At 45.4% G+C, this 22,541-nt stretch overlaps 1 protein-coding gene across 1 annotated transcript in view; it reads left to right on the top strand.

Moving 5' to 3' along the window:
- Dlgap2 (DLG associated protein 2) overlaps window positions 1-18,020 on the top strand; it is a 189,614-nt gene extending 171,594 nt beyond the window's left edge. The window contains exons 10-14 of the mRNA XM_035453012.1: window positions 948-1,033; window positions 2,392-2,807; window positions 9,590-9,681; window positions 12,974-13,126; window positions 15,947-18,020. Coding sequence (XP_035308903.1) covers window positions 948-1,033; window positions 2,392-2,807; window positions 9,590-9,681; window positions 12,974-13,126; window positions 15,947-16,165 — 966 coding nt within the window. The 3' untranslated portion in view covers window positions 16,166-18,020. The remainder of the gene's footprint in view (window positions 1-947; window positions 1,034-2,391; window positions 2,808-9,589; window positions 9,682-12,973; window positions 13,127-15,946) is intronic.
- The last annotated feature ends 4,521 nt before the right edge of the window (window positions 18,021-22,541 follow it).

Below are 22,541 nucleotides of genomic sequence, written 5' to 3'. Positions count from 1 at the left end.
TATACACAGACAATGATCACCATGTCCCCTGGCCTCATGGGGCCTGGAGGAGCAGCCACAGATCACACAGTCAGGCCTGGGCCAGTGGTTTCTCCTCCTAAACACTCAGGGTACAGGGGCAAGGTGCTGATTGCTTTGCACTTCCTGGTAATGACTTAAAGTTTTAAGAAAATGTGTTTTCATATTATGACATTTGAGCTCAACAGTCCTGTAGATGCCTCAGATGATGTTTTGGGTAAAGAGGAGACTGTCTGGTGCCTGGAAGGATCTCCACAGCTTCACCAGCCTTGGCCTCACAGAATGTCCTGCACAGGGGTCCCTTGTGTCACAGCTTCCCATAGCTAACAGTCATAGGAACGCCTGGTGGGTTTGTGGGTATTTCTTAGCAAACGGGGCCATGGTGAGGATGCCTGTCTCTGTTGTCACCTTGAGAAGCCTGCTGGCCATCCCAGCAGCCACAAGCCTTCTTCCTGTCCCCTAAGTTGCTTTCGTCCCTCCCTGTGTTGTTCTGTGTGCGGCTGCAGCCATCAGTACACTCCTCTTAAATTGCTTATTTGTCATTGTTAGCTATGTTTGCCTCACACTATCCTCACGTTCTTCACTGCAGAGTGTGATAAGAGCTTTCACGTCCTGTGACAATATGGTCAGCAAAGACTTTTCTTTTTTTGCCTGAGCTGAACTAAGCAATTTTATCTGCATATGTCTAAAAGACTCAAGTGCAGCCTTGAGTTCAAGTAGTTATGTAAAAATTCAATGAAACCCTGGTAGCTACATAATTACACAAAAATGAATGTCTCTCTCCCTCTCTCCGTTTCTACTGGATCAAGTGCATTTCTGCATTGATTAAACAAATACACAATTAATTACAGCAAATGAACAAGAAGAAAATAGTCACTGACCAGATTCCTTGCCCTAGGTCTAAAGTGAGATGTTCTGTGTTGAATTAGGTAGAAACAGCCACGGATTCCGACACGGAGAGCAGAGGCCTACGGGAGTACCACTCTGTTGGTGTGCAAGTAGAAGACGAAAAGCGGTAACTCCCCCCTGCAGAGTGGCTGTGTCCCCCAAGCCAGCTGCTTGCTAAACACTGGGCTGCAAGAGTCCAGAGCTGGCTGCCCTGGCCATCAGTAATTCATGCTGCCTGCAAAGACAGGCCATTCATTTATACTTCCCATTTATGTCACTCAAGTATGAATGAACATGGGTCATGTCTTGTTTTTTGTTTTTTAAAGAGGGAAGGGAATAATTCTTTTCAAAGTAATTTACCACCTATTAAAATGGCATCATAGCTCACAGCCCTGGAAGGTCAAAGTCCTTTATCCAGAATCCATTTTCAAAAGGAGAGTAGACTGAAGGCAGGGCAAATGTGTTTCTCATCTCTTAATGCTGGACATAAAAAGGGAGAAAGAGGAGAAACACAGACAGGCAGAAAGAGGGCAAGCCAGATGTCAGCTATGCCCTGGAATTGTCCCATTTCAGAAGTTTTACCTAAGAACACAAATGTGCATCTGTGACATTATTATTTTTGTGTGTATGTGTGTATGGTTTTTTGAGACAGGGTTTCTCTGTGTAGCCCTAGCTGTCCTGGAACTAACTTTATAGACCACACTGGCCTTGAACTCACAGAGATCCACCTGCCTCTGGTATTAAAGTGCTGCAGTTAAAGGCTTGTGCCACCACACCTGGCTAGGTGATGTTATTTTGAAATAGGGCAGAAAAATTATTTTCCTGGTATTAAGGAATGTATTTTCCAACTACACAGCAGCAGCAAAAAGTACCAGAGTCTATGTTGAAAGCTGTAGGTACCCTCCCCTAGGTACTGAGCTGGGGACAGTCCTCCCTGAAGGGTCTCAGGACCCAACAGCAAAGATCTAGGTTGCAAGGAAACTCAGATTGTAATCTAAAGATTGAGGCCACAGTTCATAAAGGTAACATGTCTCTAGATGAGTGGTTCTCCGCCTTGGGTCGTGACCCATTTGGGGGTCACATATCAGATATCCTGCATATCAGATATTTACATTATGATTCATAGTAGTAGCAAAATTACAGTTATGAAGCATCAAAGAAATAATTTGATGGTTGTGGATCATTACAACATGAGGAACTGTATTAAAGGGTCACATCATTAGGAAAGTTGAGAACCACTGCTCTAGATAGAAGATAGCCATTGAACACCACTCTCCCTCACTCAATCTACATGAATGGTAAATGAGTGTTACCTAGAGTTTGAGTTAGGTAGATACTGAAGTCCATTCTTTTGTGTTCATCACAGCAAACTGAAGCACAGGGAGTTGAACTTGTCAGTGGTGCTAGTGCTGAGGCTCGGGAGTGTCCCATGAAGGGTCTGGGAATTAGGCTGCATCTCTTCTCTCTCCTTCCCTCCTTTTCCAGGCATGGTCGTTTCAAACGCTCAAACAGTGTCACAGCAGCTGTGCAGGCTGACCTGGAGCTGGAAGGCTTCCCTGGACATATCACCATGGAGGACAAGGGCCTGCAGTTCGGATCCTCCTTCCAGCGACATTCAGAGCCCAGTACCCCAACCCAGTATGGGGCACTGAGGACTGTGCGGACGCAGGGCCTCTTCAGTTACAGGGAGGACTACAGGACACAGGTGGACACTGCCACTCTGCCTCCACCCGATCCCTGGCTGGAGCCATCACTGGACACAGTGGAGACTGGGAGGATGTCTCCATGCCGAAGGGATGGCTCATGGTTTCTGAAACTGCTGCACACAGAGACGAAGAGGATGGAAGGCTGGTGTAAAGAGATGGAGAGAGAAGCAGAGGAGAATGACCTCTCTGAAGAAAGTAAGAGTTTGCCTTCCCCCACAGTGTGTTGGACTGGTAGCTTCTCAGTGAGACAAATGGACGAATGGCAGTATCAGTAGGGAGGTGGGCCTTCCACATTTGAGCACATGAAAGCAAAATGTTCCTGATACCCACCCACCCCGGGCAATCCCATGAAGCATGGAAAGAAAAGCAGCTCTCATGCTCTGCAGGGCAAGCTCTCCTTTTAGTTGTGTTTTGCTTCATTCTGTGGGGTGAGAAAGAAATTAACTTGCTAACTCTTCCCCAGAGGTGTGCTATACCTTTTATTCCACTAACCAGCTCTCTGATCCCTTAACTCAGAACATTCTTACAATTTGTCCCGTTTTTATAATCCCTGGCATTATGCTAAAGGAACACTGAAGCTAAGTAAAAATTCCTCAGTACAGGTGCAGTAGGATTCTACCCACAGGGCCCTCAACTGAGCATGCCCAGTGCAGACAACCCAAACCCTCAGGCTCTCAGGTCCCTGATTCTCCACACAGACAGGAAAAGGAGCAGGAATGGAAAAGAATGAGATGGGGAGGGAGAAAAGCACCAAGGGAAGGAGGGCTAGAGGAAGGGGAGAGAAGAGACAGGGAAAGGAGAGGGAACAAAGGAGAAGGGAGGGAGGGGCAGATAGAGAAGGATTCAGAAATCGTATTTATCTATATTTTATTCTGACATTGTTTTGAGGCAGTCATACTAATAAACCCAATTCTTAAATTAGTAAGCATGTTGATCAAGGAAAATAGATTTGGTTACTTTGGCCAAATTAAGAAGAGAGAGCTCCTCGTTTTTCTCAGTTTTTTTTTTCTATAGCAATTTCACATTTGTAGAGAAGATGAAACAAAAACCAGAAGATGTAAGCTGTCAGAACCACATGTGAGGTCCTGCTCTGGCTTTCTCTTCAGCCTTTCCCTTCCACCATTGTGGGATTCCTGAGAATTGTTTTTTTTTTTAATTATTTCTTTGGAGTCCATTAATCTGACAACCAAAAGGAGGAGCATAAATGTCTCTAGAGCATCTCCTCACCCAGAGGGACTTTTTCACTTGTGCCATTCTAGTGCATTCAAAAGGTTACGGTCTGCTTTTGAATATGTAGAGATGGATACAGTGGTTTTTTCATTTGTAAAATAACAGATACCGCCTTACTTTGTTTTCCATGCTCAGTCTACACTTTACTTTCCCCAAGGATTATACATTCTTCAAAGGCAGAGTTTATTGACCATATACTGTCCCCGCCAAGGTCCGTTTCTTTTTTGCTATAGTCTCTTAAATGTGCTATTTAACATTTAGGGGCTGTGAGTGTCATCTTCCAGACACTTTATCGGTAATGTTTATGGTCAGTGGGTGTGTATTGAGTGCTCACATAGGCTAGCCACTCTTGGTTGACCAAAATGACACAATAATGAGTAGGCTTCAGCGTAGAAGGTAGGGGTGATGGGGGAAGGACCAGGAGAAGCTATAGACAGGAAGAGCAAGACACCAGGATAATGAGAGGAGTGTAAGAGCAAGATACCAGGATAATGAGAGGAGTGTGGATAAAATGCTTCAAAAACTTGGAGATCCGAGAGGTGCTTTCCATGAGGGAATGCCTAGGTGACTTTGTGGACAAGGCAGACTTGTGCTATACTCTGATGGCACAAAGACTCAGACACAAAAGAGACACAGAGCTTAGAAGCAGGAACCTGTGGTCTGGCTCCTGAGAAGACCACGGCATAAGTATTGCCCTTATATTATACCTGCCTGGCAGAGGTATTGTTCTATACCATGGTGGACTGATGTTTCTCAAGGGTTGCCTTTGCACTGTCCTGGAGATTTTTGGGTCTTTGAATGCTGAGATCACAGTTTGCGTGTTTTATGCATCAGTGGTACCTTATACAAAGACCTCTGCCAACAAGAATTGGGAAGAAAGAGAAGGTGGGAATGAGGGCAAGCTTACAGAACAACAACATTCACAGTCCTCCTCATCTTCTATAAGCACTTCCAGAATCCCAGGGCATTGGCTGTGTCCTCAGGTATTGGATGTGAGCACCACATTGCCCAAACCCTGAGACAACAGCTAAATGGTCTTGACTTGCATGTTCTTTCTCTGCTAACCATGACCTCAACACTGTAAGCCTTGAGCATGGGGGACAGGGAGCAGAAGCTGGCACATCCCTAAATCCTCATCTCCTGCATACTTGTGTCTCCTTGTGAGCAGAGGTGACAGGACTCTAGCTGTATCTCCCACCCATGTGACTTGCACATACATCTATCCCATAATTCATCAAGTTCACACTTCTCTCACAATGGTTAAAAGTATGAGAACACCTAGTCTGGTTCCTGTTTTAGCAACAGTCATTGGTCTCCACATTTTTAAAATTAAGATTAAATTAAATGGCTGATTAAAGCCAAAACCCTGAGCTCTGAATATTGAAATTTCCATTGCATAAAATAATTTTTGCCCAAACTATAATTTTGTAATCACAGTTCACTGAACTGATTGAATGGATCCAGTTTTACTCAGCACTGTGTGGCTAATAAAGGCTAGACTGAGCCAAACACAGACTGGTTCAGGTTCAGTCTACTCTGCAGGCCTCACACACTTTCAATGCAAAAATTTAGGAGATACGAAAACCACTACAAAACTGGAGTTTGGGGGTTTTCATATTAAACCAAATGGGTAAGGACATACAATGAAACCAACTTATTAAGTCTTTTGAAACAAACAAAAATGTCCTGAATACCTTGCTCAATGACTTCGGGGAGCTGGGGCTCTCTCAAGACCCCCCATACAGGAGCACATGCACAGTTGGGTCTTGTGATTGGTATTGGAGCTCCTTGTCTAAATAACTGCACCCAAACCTCTGCTCATTTGAGCATTCCCCACTTGGATACCAGGAGCTCAAGACAATGAGACAGACCCTTGAAATCAGTCATTCCAGATTCCTTTTCACAGTCAGAACAAATGACATCCATCATAAATCACATGATCCCAGAGTGCCATCAGATGCCTGTCACAGGGTCTCCCAGGCCACAGTCTATGGGAGGTACAAATGTCTGTGGATGGGAATGTCCAGTCACAGGGCACATTCACACAGGACCAAGCAGGTGCCAGGGAAGATATGAGATGAACAAAACACAGTAAGGAACACAACACTGAAGAGAAACTGTACCTGTCTCTATTTGGCCAGGACATCTGAAGTAGATGGAGAAGAAAACAGACTGAAGAGTGGGAATAGTGATGCCCTCTGTGCAAACAAGATTCCAGGGACAGACAGCAAGCATCACTACGTATGGGGAGGATGTGCCTTATATGCATGTCTCTGTGTAAGCTGATGGGCTATCCATTGCTTATAGACTACTGGCAGGAACTGGCAGGAGCCAGGACAGAGAGTGTGCCCAGTTTGGGAACCAGGCTGGCAATGTCTTCAGCTGGCCAGCATCTTACTAAGGGTGTGAGGAAAGCCTGTGGGGATCCAAACAACTAAGTTATATACTCATGACCCGAAAGAGAACAGGCCTGGGGCCTGAAGGAAAACTTTTGGGAGCAGTGCCTACCTCCAGCGTGGCCAAACTAATCACCAGGGAATCCCAAGAGAGGCTGTCAACGACAGACAATCCTGTTAAAGTCTGCAAATTCTATAAAAGTCCACTTGGAATTTTGTAGCAAATTTTCATAGAATTAGAAATTAGATAAAACATGTGAAAAATTAACTCAAAGAGCCAAGTTAGCTAATCAAAAAAAAAATTGTACACCAAAAGCCTAGGTTACTTCAGGTTCTTTGAAAATTTGCATTCTGATGAGTACCAGTCCTTATCTGTAGCTCTTAAGAAGACACTGTTGAAACTCTGACAAAATTAGGCAAGTATAGTGGTAAAGAATAGATTGAATTTTCACTTCAAATTCCCTGCAATTACAGGAAGCTATTTACAATATAGGCCTCAGATAGGATCACTCCCTTTCACTAAGCTGCCAAGTTCACCTACCATTAGCAGCTGCTTGTTAGCTACCTTCCACCATGCTTTATCTCCCCCGGTACTGTTTAATTTGTACCTGTGGCAATCAGTGCACCACATTAATCCATACCAATAATCATTGTATATTCACATTGTGCCGAAGATTCAGCAGAGTGTAGTTTTAAGGGGAACACAAAGATTAGGTATTCAAGCTTCAAACTTCATGGGACGAATCAGTTTTTTGTTACAATTTAAAGAAATGAAGTTAGTAAAACAAATGTATTCATCCGTGGCTTCTTTAATTTTATAGCACAGGTTTGATTAAAATGAGCCCTTTTAAATATTATCAATCACTTGTGTTTCAGGGTAGAGTGAAATAGAAATTCCACCTTCCAGAAGCTAAATATTCATCTTCTGGACAGCAAGACTGTTAATCATGTTCCTGCATGGCATCAGGTGTGAATGAGGGACGATGCACTTTCTGTCCCTCTTTGTGATTCTGCTCAAAATCCTGCCCACATGCACCTCCCTCCCTACTCCCTATCCCAACGTCTTCCCCCACTCCCCTTCACCCCACTCCCCCCACCCCCACCCCTGCTTCACTACAGGCCTGAACCCAAATTGAAAAATCCAAGATTCAAAACACCTTGAGTAGTGGCATGATTCGACAGGTGGAAAACTCTACACCTGACCGCATGGGACAGGCCACAGGCAAGGCCGGGGTGAGCAAAAGCTAATGTGGTATCGGGAGCACCTGCTGGCCACGCGTAGAAGGCCTACAAAGCTTAAGTGAATCTGGTGGTTAAACTTGGGTCCCCTCCTCGATGTCTCATTACATATAAGCAAATATCCCCAAATCCAAAATAATCTGCAGTTCACCACTCATTTCTAGAAAGGGATGTTGGACCTGAACCACCTCCAGGGGTCTCCATATTCCAGCCCTTCTCCCCCTCCTTTCTTCCCATCACAGCCTGAGGGAGACCACATATCAATACTAGTAACCTCCCACTCTCTTGAGGCTGAAGGGAAGCCAGTGTGGTTTCATTTGCCAGCTGATTAAATGTTCTGGGGTTTACCTTTTTGAACATCCTAGAAGCAATCTAGAATTAGATGGTATCAGGAGATTAATATGTGTTCAGAAATGAGTGTGTGGTTCAACATGGTGAGAGTGAAGTGTGGGCTAAAACATGCTTTCACGTGGCTCAAGAGTCAGTCGCAGCCTCAGCTGTTTGCTTTAAGAGATTCAGACAGACTAGATTCTCTCTCGTCTTCCACAAATGTGGAATTTTCTATGATCAATTTTTTAGAGAATAAGAATCCAGAAGGAAGGAAGGAAGGAAGGAAGGAAGGAAGGAAGGAAGGAAGGAAGGAAGGAAGGAAGGGAGAGAAAGCACACCCACCTAAGAAGTGTTTAATCACTTTCAAGACTGTATGATAGTTGACGGCCTACCCTGGCTTTGAAAAGGCAAAGGGTGCCTTCTGCATGGTGCCCTACAATTGGCCTCAGAGCCAGTTAAAATGCACAGCTCTCCAGGGCATAGCAATGGGTCCCTTGCCTCTGCTTTCCTGAGGGACAGAACTCCAGGACACCTGTCCCCCAGACAGGATACACAGCAGACAGATGCTGATCACAACTCTCTTCCAGAAAATCCTGGAAGAACTGATCCAACCCACGATTTGTTTTAAGTACTTGGAGTGGGGTGGATGTCTGTGCTCCATAAGGAAGCTTGGAGGAGAAACACTCTGGTGGCAACTAAGCATGACAATCAAGTAGTGACACAGAGACAGAAGTCCAGACCACAACACTGTATGAGTTTCAGGAGAGCGGGGTGGGGGTGGGGGCATATGAATGGGAGTAGGTAAGGGAAACTGTGCAGAGACAAAAGGGTCCAATAGGAAGAAAGAAAGGTTCCCACTGACTGACTCCCGGATGGTTCTGAGGTCTATGTGAGTGGGACCCACAAAGCAGGATGGTGCGGCACTCACAGGAAAGTGGAGGGATAATGAGGAAGTTCAAGGACATGAGTCGGAACTTTTCCCTTATGTTTTCTTAAACAAGTCTTCCATTTTCCTAGTCTAAATCTAGAAGCCACCACAATGTGCTAAATCCTGCGCATGGACAAAAACACACCCTTTACTATTTTTAAAGTTTAATATTTGGTTTACCACAATAATGCCACTGAGGATCACATTTCCTGTGTAGCCCAAAGCTGAGTGCTGCTGGAGGTAGCATTAACCTCACCAAGGGTCTGATAAGCCAGTGGGCCTGACCTACTGTGTGGCTCACATGACCCTTTGGCCGATTCTGAAGCATGGCGTGACCTTCCTGTGTGGCTGCCTCTATGTAGCTCCTCTGTATTTGAGACACAGCTCATGTCATTGCCATGAGATCGCTTCTCTCAGTTCACTGGAGTATTGAATTCAATAAGATGGCAGATTCCAATGTGCTTTTGCCAAAATTGAGGAGTAACCATCTTTGTACTATTCACTGGGTCTTCTGGAGCCCGTGGCTACTCAACAAAGGCTCACCTGAGCATCAAAGCTCAACAAACACAGGGTCCAAAATAAGGTCCTGTAGTGCCCACCACCTTAGTGAGATAAACCATCCCCGGTAGCCAGAGAAAACACCTCATAGCTGGTATTTGGTTAACTTTGTATATTTCCATGAGCTGGTAAGGAATGGAAACTTCCACTGATGGATGTGTTCATCATGGTCTAGACTAAAGCTCTAACCCCAGGAAAAAGGCATGGATGGCAGTGTCGGTCCCAACTCGCTAGGCACAGAGAGTTCTTGCTTTTGTTATTACTGACTGGGTCCTGATCTGTCCTGTGTCTCACAGTTCTTGGAAAGATCAGGAGTGCTGTAGGAAGTGCTCAGCTGCTCATGTCCCAGAAGTTCCAGCAGTTCTACTGGCTTTGTCAGCAGAATATGGTAAGTAGCCTGGCAGTCCCATCCCATGAGTGCTGAGATGTGTCTAGCATGCATTTTCATAGACTCCTTGTTCCTTTTCAGTTGCTGTGACAAAGCACCCTGACCAAGGCAACATACAGAACAAAGAGCTTATTAGGGACTCACAGTTTTGGAGGGTGTGTTCATGTGGTGGGGAGCATGGCAACAGGCAGGCAGGCATGGTGCTAAAGCATCCCTCAAGCTAGAGGCAGAGATTGCTAACTGGGAATGGCCTAGGCCTTTGAAACTTCAAAATCCACCCCCAGTGACACACCTCCTAATCTTCCCCCAAACATTTCAACCAAGTGTGGACCAAGTATTCAGGCATATGACCCCAGGAGGGTGTTTTCATTCAGACCACCACACTTTTATTGGTTAAAGAGCTCCTAAGCAGGAAGACAAGTGAGAGAGAACATAGCCCAGTCCTGGATCCACTTGCCAACTCCAGAGATACACAAATAACCCCTCAGCCTTAGGGACCCATACCCCACCTCGGGGGACTTATACACTGGCCCTGAAAACACACCTAAGGCTCAGAAATCCACACATCTTGCCCTGGAGACCCATACACATATCTCCAAGGACCAATATCCCATCTCTAGGGACCTGCACCCCATCTGGGACTCAAACACCTACCCCTAGTTATCTACATTCAGGCCCCAGCAAGTCACACCTTAGGTGCAGGTTCCAGTTGGAAGCTGGGGCTTGAAATCTGGGGTTGGGGTTGCAGCTGAGTAGGGCATGCAGATGAGAGGGAGAGTTTGACTGCACCTCCCCTACTGGCTCTTCTCCCAGAAAATCTCAGAAGAGTAGAAAGCAAATTAATTTCTGTGATAGCCAAGGTCACAAGTAAAGAAAATCATCTATGGGGTTGTGGAGCAAAGAAACATATTCATGTGAAGAGATTAAGAAGAGACAGAAGTCCAGACCACAACACTGTATGAGTTGCAGGAGAGCGGGGTGGGGGAGTCTTAGAAGTCATTTAGTCTTTGCGTGTCTTATAGTCAGGACAAAAATTAATGTGTCTTGAGCTAGATTTGTGAATATATTTGGCATAGATACTGGGTCTTCCTAGAGATGAGAAACCCACCCATGTGTGTATGTGCATGTGCGTGTGTGTGATTATATACCTGCATGTATGTTTATATGTACTAATCTTCATATATCAACATATGCATGCACACACATCGTTTGGCTTTTGTCTGACTAAATTACTCATGCAATTCCATGAGAAACAGCTGAATTGTATCCACAGTTCTTTATAGGCAGTTTTGGGATCCAGCTACATAATTCCACACATTTTCCAAAACACCTCTGTGGGGCTTGTCATGGCAAAGGCAGTGGATGCTCTGAAGGTGCTCTACTTGTCAGCTTGTACAGAGACCGTGAAATTAAGGCCTGTTCCACTGCAGGTGCAGCCCCTCAGAGCTGCAGATCCAGGTCTTTCTTTGGGGTCAATTAAGGATAATGTCTTCTCTAACATTTTCCAGCTAGCTCATTAAAGTTCATCATGAGGTTTAGAGTTACAACATGGCACCTTTGGCATGAAGCTTTGTCGACATTTAAAGGGCTATCTGGATGGCTTGCAACCTTGAAAGATGAAGCTGGATAAATGTTTGGCTCTTAGGTGTAGCACTGCCTTCCTGTGCACACTATCTTTGCAAGATTGGTTTGATCATAAGGGATGCTATGTGCCATGCAGTTGTATTTGGGTAGCCAGACAGCCTCTGGCTTCTAGGTGCAGACCCTACTGCATCAGAACAGAGCTTACCCTTCAAGTTTATGAAATGCACACTTCTTCTGCTCCCAATGTCGCTGATTTAGGCTTGACACGATCCACCCTGACATCTTTGGTGCCTATCAAGTTCAAAAACATCTGGCTGGCTTTTTCTTTTGGCTTCTCTTGAGGATCTCTAAGACCCTTGTTAGGGAATGGTGTCAGAAGACACAGGCAAAAGACAGAGCATGTTATTTGTCCTCAAAACTGTGATTCATGGTTGCTGGGGACACTGTGAGCAGTAAACATTTGAAATAGTTTGCCAATCATTAAATCTAAGAAATAACCCTAGGGAAAGCCAGACCTTCATCCAGGTGTCTTGAAGGTGTGCAACTGTGAGCAGTTTGTGATGTAGCTGCCATGTAACTATCTTTCTTGCCTCCAAACACTCAAGCAGAAATAGACAGACAGAAAGCCCTGCACCTTAGGAATCTTAAACTGCCCAACACAGCTTCAGCGTGGACAGAAGTCGCCCTCTAGTGGTTCAATGTAAGAACAGGCTCACACAGCAGAGCCCAATCTGGATCCTACTTACAAAGAAAAGGACTCACTGAGTTCACCTTCTAGCCCCACCCTGACCCCACCCCTGTGACCCTCCCTGGTGCCATAGACTGTTATTTGGGTGCCTGTGAAAATTCAATGGTGCCTAACAGGTATAGTTTTTATGTAAACATCAACTTGGGCTAAAGAAACTGCTAACCAAACAACGTTCAACTCTAGCTTCTGATGAAAGTTGGGCAACTTAAGCACATTCAATCAAATATCTGATTGTGTGAGGCCACGGTATGAGTCAACTTCACACTGAATCAAGGGAACCACACGCAGAACTGGCACTCAGTTGTCAGGGTAAGAACCAATTGGACCATACATTGTGCAGAAATAAAGTGTGCATCTTGGACTCAGAACCAGGACAGGAACTGCCTGTGGGTGGCTGAGTGGCACCCCTTGGGCAGGCTAAGTTTGGGGGGGGGGCTGTTCTTGAATCCTCTTTTCCTTCAAGAGATTGACTTGGCTCTACATGGGAAGAAACTAAATTCACATTACCTTTTGAAGTCTTGTTCTGATCCTCAGAACGAGAGCTAGAAGCCATCAAAACAAGCACCATGAAATAAGTGGCTGCAATCCCAATGGCCTTGCCACCAGACATGTGTGGCCCTGTCCCTTCTAAGTCACAGGGCTCTACTGTGGCTATGAACTGCAAACCGTTTGAAGGGTGCAATCCAGAAAGTTTGAGCATACTTGGCAAGTACTCTACTACTGAGCTACATCCTAGCCCCCAGGATTCTCAGGCTGAAACACTGAAGGGCTATGCCATGTGGTTTTAGGCTGTTGGCACATACCTGGGCTAAGGTTAACTTTTATGGGGTCTTCTGCCTTGTTTCAAGTGAGTGGAGCTCCTCCTCGTCTGATTCCTTGAGTGACATAGTAAGAAAGAGCATCCCCTGTAATATCCCTGTGTACCCACAGGACCCCTGTAACATCCCTGTGCGTCCACAGGACCCCAGTGCTATGCCAAGGCCAACATCACAGGATCTGGCTGGCTATTGGGATATGCTGCAGCTGTCTGTGGAAGACGTTAGCATGAAGTTTGATGAACTGCACCAGCTGAAGCTCAGTGACTGGAAGATAATAGAATCACCAGAAAGAAAGGTAATGAAGTCACATGGTATGCTGGGTCCTGGCACTGTGCTTGTGGGCTTTGCACACTGTTTAGTGCCTGGTGGTAGCCAATTTCTCCACCTTTAGTTATTGATACAGGATCAAAGTGTGTGTGTGTGTGTGTGTGTGTGTGTGTGTGTGTGTGTGTGTGTGTGTTGCAAGCACATACACAAATAGACAGAATATAGGGTCCTGGGTGTGTGAATAGCAGTGGGTGTCTCGCCACACCTCCAGTACACAGACATCTCAGAGACACCACTAAACATCACTGCATTCTATAATCTAGCTTCCTCCAGGGATAAATCCTGGCTCATTTTCATCCGACTTCTGCTTGGATTGTATTTAGATGATCTCCCGCAGGTAAGATCTTAGGTCTGGCTGAGACGAGATTCTTGCATTCAAATACACCTCCCTGGTGCATGCAGGGAGGGAAGGACAAGACAGCGGGACCTCAGTCCGAGCAGACTGAGGCTGTGGTCTTCCTATGGGGCTCCATCCTTAAACAGGCTGGAAATTGGCATTCCATCTGAATGGTTGGCTCTCTGCTTCACGATGATGTCATCTCAGCAGAGCACTGGAGGAGGTCGGCACTACATGCACCTACTCTCAGGCTACCCAGAGAAGTGATCGTGGTCTGAATTTTCTAGACAGATACTGTCCATTAGATTGAGTTACAGCCAGAGGGGCCGGTGAGATGCCCCGGTGGGCAAAGGTGTTTGCCACTAACCCTGAAGCTCACACGGTGGGAGAAGAGAACTAACTCCTAGATGGCGTCCTCTGATCTCCACCAGTGCACTGTGGCATGTATGTACCCACACGCTTGCATGCATATACATGTTAAATATGTTTCTTTTATTAAGTTACAGTTAGATGTGGAAGTATATACCTCAATTCCCAAAGTTGAAAAGCTGGGGCAGGAGGATTGTAGGTTTGAGGCCAGCCTAGAATAAACAGCGAGACTCTGTCTCAAAATGAAATAAGACAAAGTTAGAAGGAAAATGGATTAACAAGAGTTTAGGGAAGTACTGTCAAGTGTGTGAGCGAGAATGAGTAGCTAAGTGATTAGAATGAAAGCCAGTGAGAACACTTACTGTTTGGGGTTTAAAGCCAACAGCCAAAGATGTTCCTGAGCACAGTAAACAAACTCCTCCTACCAAATAATGGGAGGGGTGTGCAAACACAGAAGCACATCCACACTATCCATGATTCTGCAGAGGAGAGAAGATAGTACAAGTTCGGAATGATGAAAGCGGTGCTCCCCAATTCAGCCACCATGCAGCCAGCTGCCCCTGTGGGACTAGTGGGACCTATGGGACTGATGGTCTAGCGGAAGCCCAGCCGGAACAAGTCTCCTGTGAAATGTGTTCTAGCTCAGGACACTCACCCTGATGCAGAGTGGCAGATCCATACCTCAAAAAGAAGCCTGTCCCTTCTAGGTACTCCTGAAGACAGAGTTCCAAGCCTTGCAAGGTCCCTGTTGCCCCCCACCCCTGCCTCATCCCACCCTTCTGCTATAGCCTGTAGGCTCTGAAGCCCCTTGCAAAAGTTCATAGGAAGTGTTCATTTCTCACGGGTGTACAGTGCAGAGCTACTGAGAGAGGAGAGATACCAATAACTGTGCGCTTCATGTGAGAGGTGGATTTCTAAGTATACAAGGCACACCAGGAAGTCGGAGGTGGGCCATGACTTCAGGCCTTAGGAACAAGTTTCAGACACCCAAGAATTTTTCAACATCATTGGCCCACTGTGGGCTTGGGCACACACTACCCTGCTTCCTGTACCAAACACAGCTCAAGCGTGGAGAGCCAGGGGAGAGCTCTCTTCTTGGGCAGGAGGTCTCACGATATCCAGGGTAGGCCCAGATTTGCCTTCAGGAACACTGTCCCAGAGTGCAAGCCTTCTGCATTATAAGTGTTTCCAATCTGTTCAAGTTATCTCTCTGGAGATGCATATATTTTTGGATGTGAATTGTTTGAGACTCCACACTAAGGAAAATATGTGTGTAGATCTGATATTATTTATGTGCTTACAATAAAGTCAGTGTGGGTTTAGGCTCATGACTGAGAATGTAGCTGAGGGAACCCTGGGGCTCCTGTTCACAGAAGATGGTTTGCATGCACATGCATCCGGTCGCACAAATATCAGGCGTCCACTTCCACACCCCCTGAAGACATTTGGGACCACTCATGTAGGCCAGTGCTTTGGAAAATACAGGGATGAGACCAGAGCTAGGGGGATGTCTTAGATGAGATGCAGCTTATTTGTCTCTTTTAATTGTATTTTATTTTTCGAGACAGGGTTTCTCTGTGTAGCTTTGTAAACCAGGCTGGCCTCGAACTCACAGAGACCCAACTGCCTCTACCTCCTGAGTGCTGGGATTAAAGGTGTGTGCTGCCACCACCCAGCTGCAGCTTATTTTCTTACCCATAGACACAGCCCCAAACTCCTCAGTCTCCACTAAAAAATTAGAAGTTTAGAAAGGTGACCCCCCCCAAAAAAAAGTGAATGCTATAAGCTGAAGCTGCCTCACTGGGCATCAATTGGGGGGGTGAATTTGGCAGTGCCTACAGTCACAAGGGATCAAACAGAACCTGGATGAACAGGGCTCCTGAACGCAACACTTCCAGTCTACCCCTGACCTCCCTGTGACTTACCTTAGTCCTCCCCTTGACCTCCTCTTGACCTCCCCTATGTTCCCCTTGAGCCCCCCCCACCTTCCCCAGACTTCCTCCCCTACTCTTCAGATTTCCTAAGCTTGCCTCCATGACTTTCCCTGACCTCTGACCTCATCTGATGTATGATGTTTTTCAGGAAGAAAGGAAGATCCCCCCTCCAATACCAAAGAAGCCCCCCAAGGGGAAATTCCCCATCACAAGGGAGAAGTCTCTGGACCTGCCAGACCGACAGCGTCAAGAAGCCCGGCGCAGGCTCATGGCAGCCAAGAGAGCCGCCTCCTTCCGCCAGAATTCTGCCACGGAGAGGGCAGACAGCATTGAGATCTACATCCCCGAGGCCCAGACGAGGCTCTGAGGACCAGAGGGGGCCACACGCGCCTGGTTTTGTTCTTTTACACAAAATGCTTGTACAGTTTATTGCCTACCTGGTAGTTTCTGTCTCACCCTCCACCGGATTCGCCCTTGCCGTGTTCTCTGCACTGTAGACAGTGGACACTTGGATTCCTAGTTTGCTGAGCTCATGGCAAGATTGACTCTGAAGGACATCGGCTCTGAGGAACAGGCTTGGTGAGGCCTGACTTACCTCCCTGTTCACAGAGGGCCGCCAAGTGGCCTCTTGAGATGGAACCTAGCTTTCACTTTGTTATTTATATTTTTATAAATTGTGTGATAACTAGAGGTCACTACAAACGGGTGCATCTCCCCACTCTCGAGAGGCATTAGACATCCAAGTGGAAGGTGCTACAATTCGAAGGGCAGAAAGACAGACAAACCTGTTCCCTCTCATCTGAGTTACTACCCCCAGCTGAGTTGCCCCAAGCCCCTGTTGTCCCCACAGGCCCTGCCACTGCAGGAAGCACCCGGTTCCTTGGTTGACATTTGTGATGACAGAAAAGGGTCTCTCGGAGGTCCCCACCATGTGGTTCTCCAAAAGGAAATGACAAGGCTGAAACCCCAAAATAATATCTAGCATAGAATCTTTATATTAAAAAACTAAGCTGAATGTTCCTCTAAGAGAGGGAGCCATGGAAAGGGCTGGCAGCAGCCCGGAGAATACAAAGAGGAAAATAACTAAGAAATAGTCATGGTATTTTTATCCCTTTGTAACTTAAACCATTACATATAGCATTTTCTTAAACTTCCCTGCTTAAGCTACATGTACTTTTTATGTATGTTACATGTGTTCTTGAACTGCTATTACTTGACTTTCCAGGGTACCTTTAAAGGAGTTTGCTTGTTTATGATGACAGTTGTGATGTTGTAAACCATATAAGAAACATGAATGTGAGTGGTAAGTATATAAGTGAAAATGGTAAAAGAAGAAAAATTAGTTTATTACTTGTATTTTTCCAGAATTCTTTTGGTCCTATGCAGTATTGCTAAAGTTAAGAATATATTTCTTGCCTGTGTTAGACATGAAAAGGGGGGGGAGAAAGGGTCATGCATGGTGATTTCCAGCTGTGAAATTTAAGAAAGGTTATCATTAGTCATGACTCTGAGGGTGCCGGGAAGAGAAAGGTTGGCTCTGATTAGTAGGCTTTGTGTAGATTATATGCTCAGAGTTGTTGTAGCCAGACTTCTGCAGGGAAGTTCAGATGCCACACAGAGCCAATAGATTGCCCGTGGCCCTGATCTCAGAGTTCTTTGTTGTTCAAGTACAGGCAGGGTTCCACTCCATCCCAGGTCTTCCCTCTTAATGCGTGAGGAGCGCCATGCGCTTAGCCTTAGGAGCAAAGCTTTTGACACCCCTGTCGCACTTTGTTTTCCCAGTGACTCGCACTTTAAACTGTCCCCAGGGCCCCCTCTACAGCCTGACCACATCACTGGTCACTGTGTAGGTACCCAGCGAGGCAGCCTTGCCACTGGGACGTTGCTAAGACAACACCGGCCTCTTCCTCATCCTCAACATTCCACTACGCATGGGGGGGGCAACGGTTGATGTTACAGCATGTCAAGCCTCAAAGTTTTACTTTTTTTAAAGCTAAGTAGTTAAGAATTCCCTGTAATAGCAAAACCCTACAAATTGAGCCTTGTATCTGGTATATATTTTACCAATCAGCCTTAAAATATATTTGGAAGCAAAAATCATACGAATGTATATCCTTTAAAAAATGCAAAAAAAGCCCCCAAAATATTCTTCTATCACTGAACCCCTATTTCCCCAGAGTGTTCAAAGCATTTTCTACCTAAATAAATATGTAAATCCTAAATAGTGTACAATAATTATGCTTCCTCCCGTATTCATGCCACTGTGTTTAAAAAAAAAAGGAAAAAAAAAAGAATATGTTGTAAGCACTGGTACTTCAGACTTTGAAAGTGATGTATCCTAGAGGAGCTCTCTACAAGCAGTCAGAGGTTAGCAGGTCTGATGTACATCCCCCCCCCCAGTAAAGGAAAGGAGAATGCAAACATCCCTGCTGCCCACACCCAGAGTCTGTCAGACAGCCTTCCCTATCATTTCATCAAATGTACACAACATACATAGAAACAAATTGTAACATCAGACAATCATTACTTGTCTTAAACCGCAAATTGTATGAACCTAACTCGAACAAAGTATCCATTTAGATTTTGGTTAATTATGTTGCCTATATTCGTTTTTTTTTTTTTTTTTCACCTGAAGTTACCCAAAGTCTTAGCCTAAACTTCCCCTAGCTGAGCAAATCTTCCTTCCCTGAATTGCATGGTGGCCCCTCTTTAAAGTGGAAAAGAAAAAGCGCCCCTGTCTGGTTCACTAGGTTCCAAAGATTATTATTTAATGACCGAACAAACACGTGCTGCTAGTTCTGATGGAGTGTTAGCTGTTCGAGTCCCCTCGTTAAGTGCAATACCTTCAAGTTCTCATGCGGGTGACACTCTGCTATGGAACAAGAAGATAAGCCATGTTTACACTGCATCGTCCAAGCAAAGGCAAACAGCATTGGTCACATATGCATGCTGTTCCCCCCAGCTCCTTTATTTCAGTTGCTTTCAGGAGGGTCATGGTGTGGAGTTTTCCTGTGGTCCTCTCCTCTGGTCCAAAATATGACATTAATGAAAACCTGGTACAAGGACATGGCTATAACCAGGTGCCATCCATGTTATTTCTAACAGCACACCTGTGTTCCTAGAGATGCCACCAACAACTGGAGAGACTTGTGTGTCTTCCTTTCAGAATCCCTTCCTCACACCATCAGGTTGTTGTGGACTGGGCTGTGCTGAGCTATGGAGAACAATGGGACAATGCACAGCTAGAGAGCAGAACCAGGAGAAAGAATGCCATTGAGGAACTTTCCTTGGCGTCTCTATTTGTTCCCGTTGAGATTATTGTTTCCATGGTTTTATTCCCACCCTCCCCCCCACCCCAAGAATGGTGTAGAAAGCATCCAACTTGTTTTAAACCCAGAAATCACCTTGTTGAAAAGTAAATGCCCATACTTTTAACTTCAAACCACATCTGAAGACTTCAAGCATTTAATAGGAAGTAAGTCCTTAGAAAAAATTCAAACTGTTTCTGACTGCCTCAGAAAAGAACACAAAACAACAAGCTGCAAAGAGGCCCTCTGCCAACCAGCCTTTACGGAAATGTCCAAGTTATGATTAGAACAACACAAAATGTATACAATGCATATGATGGATCCTGTTTCTTGGGGTGTCTGTCCCAGTTCACCCCATCTTGATTTCTGCCTTTTGTTATTATATTGAGCAAACACTTTTTAACCACCCTAACTTAAATCTGCTGCCTCTGTGTGTTCACTATACAATCCCAGTCCCAGGGCCCCAGGATGAGACTTCTGTGGAAATATGGTGACACCGTGGACACATGGCCCAAGTGCCTGTAGCAACTGTAGAACTCCCTGCCTTAGAAACAGCTGTCTAGGTTGGGCCGAACCTTTTGGGGTTTTTTTGTTTGTTTGTTTTTAAAACATAGTCTCACTGTGTATAGTACAGGCTAGCCTCAAATTTTCAATTGTCCTGTCTCTTTCTTATGGGTGCTGGGATTATAGACACATACCATCATACCCAGCCATGACCCAGAACTTTGGGCGCAGAGATGGGATGCAGTGAAAGAGACTTAGCAGTTGATTGTGAGATAATCCAATTTGAGCCAGCCTTTTCTGTGTCTCTGAAGAGCTGGAAGCCAGTCACCCTACAAAGGGTACAACAGGCCAGGTGTTTCAGCTGCTTTTTCCCGAGGTGTCAGCCACCTTGCTCAGGGTTCCCTGACCATAGCTCCAGGATGTTCACATGGACAGAAGCAGACTGGTGGCTCAGATAGACTCAGGCTGATAGGTCAGCAGACTACACCTGTTGGTAGCAGAGGACTTCCCTCAAATGTTGGAGCTGCAGCAGCAATCCCCTGAGGGCCTGTATCTGGCTTGAAGGAAGCTGGCTATCTGGAGCAATACTGGATGTGAGAGGACACCGAGGCACCGTGCTCACCCCCCAGCAGCTGCAGACTTGAAGACGTACTTTCCTAAGGCTTTTGTGTGTTCTCCTCACCCAGCCACATTCTTCTCCAGTCTTCATAGTTACCCCAATCATTTTTATAGTTTTCGAACTCTATTCGATGGAAGTTTTGAAGAGTACCTTATCTCTGCCCACTCACTGTTTATACTTCTAAGTAGGTTTGGAACCAGTAAACCGAAGGCTTAAGAGATCAAGAATATAATTGCCTCTGATTAGCAGTAGCCTCAGCTACATTGACGAGCAATGAACTTTGCACTAACTCATCTTGTTACTGCCCATCATGAACACACCACATCAGCTGAAGTCATCCCTGTGCCCTTGGGCTGTGTGTGCCTCCTGTGGTAAGTGGAAAGGTGCAGCACACTGACGGCAGTGAACCTCTCAGTCAGGCTAGATGCCCTTTACACAGAGTGGCTGCAGAAGTTTGAGATGTCAATGAGAAGGTGCCAGAAGCCCTGAGGCCCAGCCAAGCTGCCAGAACTTATGCATGCAATGGCTAGTAACCTGTCTTTGCTCAGGTCCCCATTTTTCTCTTCCATGTGGCATTAGTATTACTGTCCCTACCTCCCTCACAGACAGACACAATGTAAGGATTTGGTGACATACGGCCTCTGGCATCTTGGAGCTTAGAGGTTTATGGTGAATGTGTATTGTTTGAGATTTGTGCTCTGACTCTACTATGTGTACTATGGCCCAATCTGTGCAGGAAGCTGGCAGAACCAGCCAAGGCACAGAGGCAGGGACATTTGCTTTAGGGTCCCCTCCTGCCTAAACAGGAGATCAAACAAGAATGCAGAGGGGCACAGAAATGGAACATAATTTCCAGGGGCTTCTTTTCCTGCTGGCTGTGACTTAACTTCTATGCTTGTCCATGAACAAGAACCAATACCACCCACCAAGAACTGGGCGATGTTCTCACCATCTTACCAGCTCAGCTCCCTCCTAGATGAAGTAAACAGATGCTATCTATACAGGAAAGAGATTAAAGAACAATTCTACCTGGAGAACGGAAGGGTGTGAATACGAAGAGCACCAGAGTGGACTCAGCCCTGCAGTACAGTAGCTGCAGAGGTATGGACACCACCCTAAGTCTCCCCCCCCCAATTGCCATCTTTCCCCTGCCCACTGAAGAGATGAGCACACAGACATTCTGAAAAGAAGCCTTCCCATTCTCACCACACTGAAAAACACCACCATGTATGAGTTGATGTCCTAACTCTGGTGTTTTGATCCAATGTTAAAAAAAAAAAAAAAAATGACCCTGTTCCATCTCAACAGTTGACTCTGTTACAGAGGACATATCAATTACCTACAAAACTACTACTTTTTAAAAGATTTTGTATACACAAAAACCAAGGTAACAGTGGTTTACCTCCCAATTTTCTTAGATTTTAGGAAACTCTTAATTCATTGGTGCTTATTCTGAATTTGAAAGACTTGGGCTCCAAGATGTCCCATGTGCGGAGCAAGACAGATGGTCACAGAGAAAGTTATAGCAAGATTCATGAACCTGTATTTATCTTTTGAGCAGCAGTCTCCATGGGGGGACTTGGATGCATGTCTGCAAATTCAAGGATGGAAGCCAAGGCTGATTGTGGGACCTCAGGAAGCCACTTGTCCATAACCCCTAGTTCTCCACTACTACCCAACTCCAGCCATCTCAGAAACTTGGTCACTTTCAAAGGGCTTCACAAGAATTGTCACCCTCCCTCCATTTACAGTTGGTTTGCTACATTCAGGAAGTTATCCCCTATTGACCATCGAGAACTGGGCTACTTATTTCCAATAATATGCCAGTCATCTCTGGCTAGGTACCCTTCTGTAGACACATAGCCCTCTACCCACCCTCTGTACTATGTGCCAAAATACCCAGGTGTGGCCTAAGGACTGAGTTTAATGCCTCCTATGGGGATTCAAGGAATGCTAGAGCAGGAGACTAGCAATTTAGTTCAAGGTTAAAAGTATATAAATATATATATACATATATATACATATAAAATAATACCCACGATGAGGATCAACAGAGTGCCAAATATTCAAACCTGTACAGACTTACATTCACCAGAACTAAACTATTTTATGTAATTCTCGTACTCATGCTTTTTGGGTTCTTTTGATAAAGTCTACTTCCCAGCATGCAGTATCCTATCTGATGTATTTCTTATTGCCAACACAGTTTCTTCCTTCTCATTAATAATTTGTCAGAATGTCAGTCGTTATTTTAAGTCATTATTAAGAGATTGCTTGTTGTTTCTTGTTTTTGTTTTCTTTCCTCTGTGACT

The sequence above is a fragment of the Cricetulus griseus genome, assembly GCF_003668045.3.
Source record: "Cricetulus griseus strain 17A/GY chromosome 1 unlocalized genomic scaffold, alternate assembly CriGri-PICRH-1.0 chr1_1, whole genome shotgun sequence".
In the NCBI taxonomy this organism is placed as follows: domain Eukaryota; kingdom Metazoa; phylum Chordata; class Mammalia; order Rodentia; family Cricetidae; genus Cricetulus; species Cricetulus griseus.
This window is presented reverse-complemented; position numbering and strand designations above follow the sequence as displayed.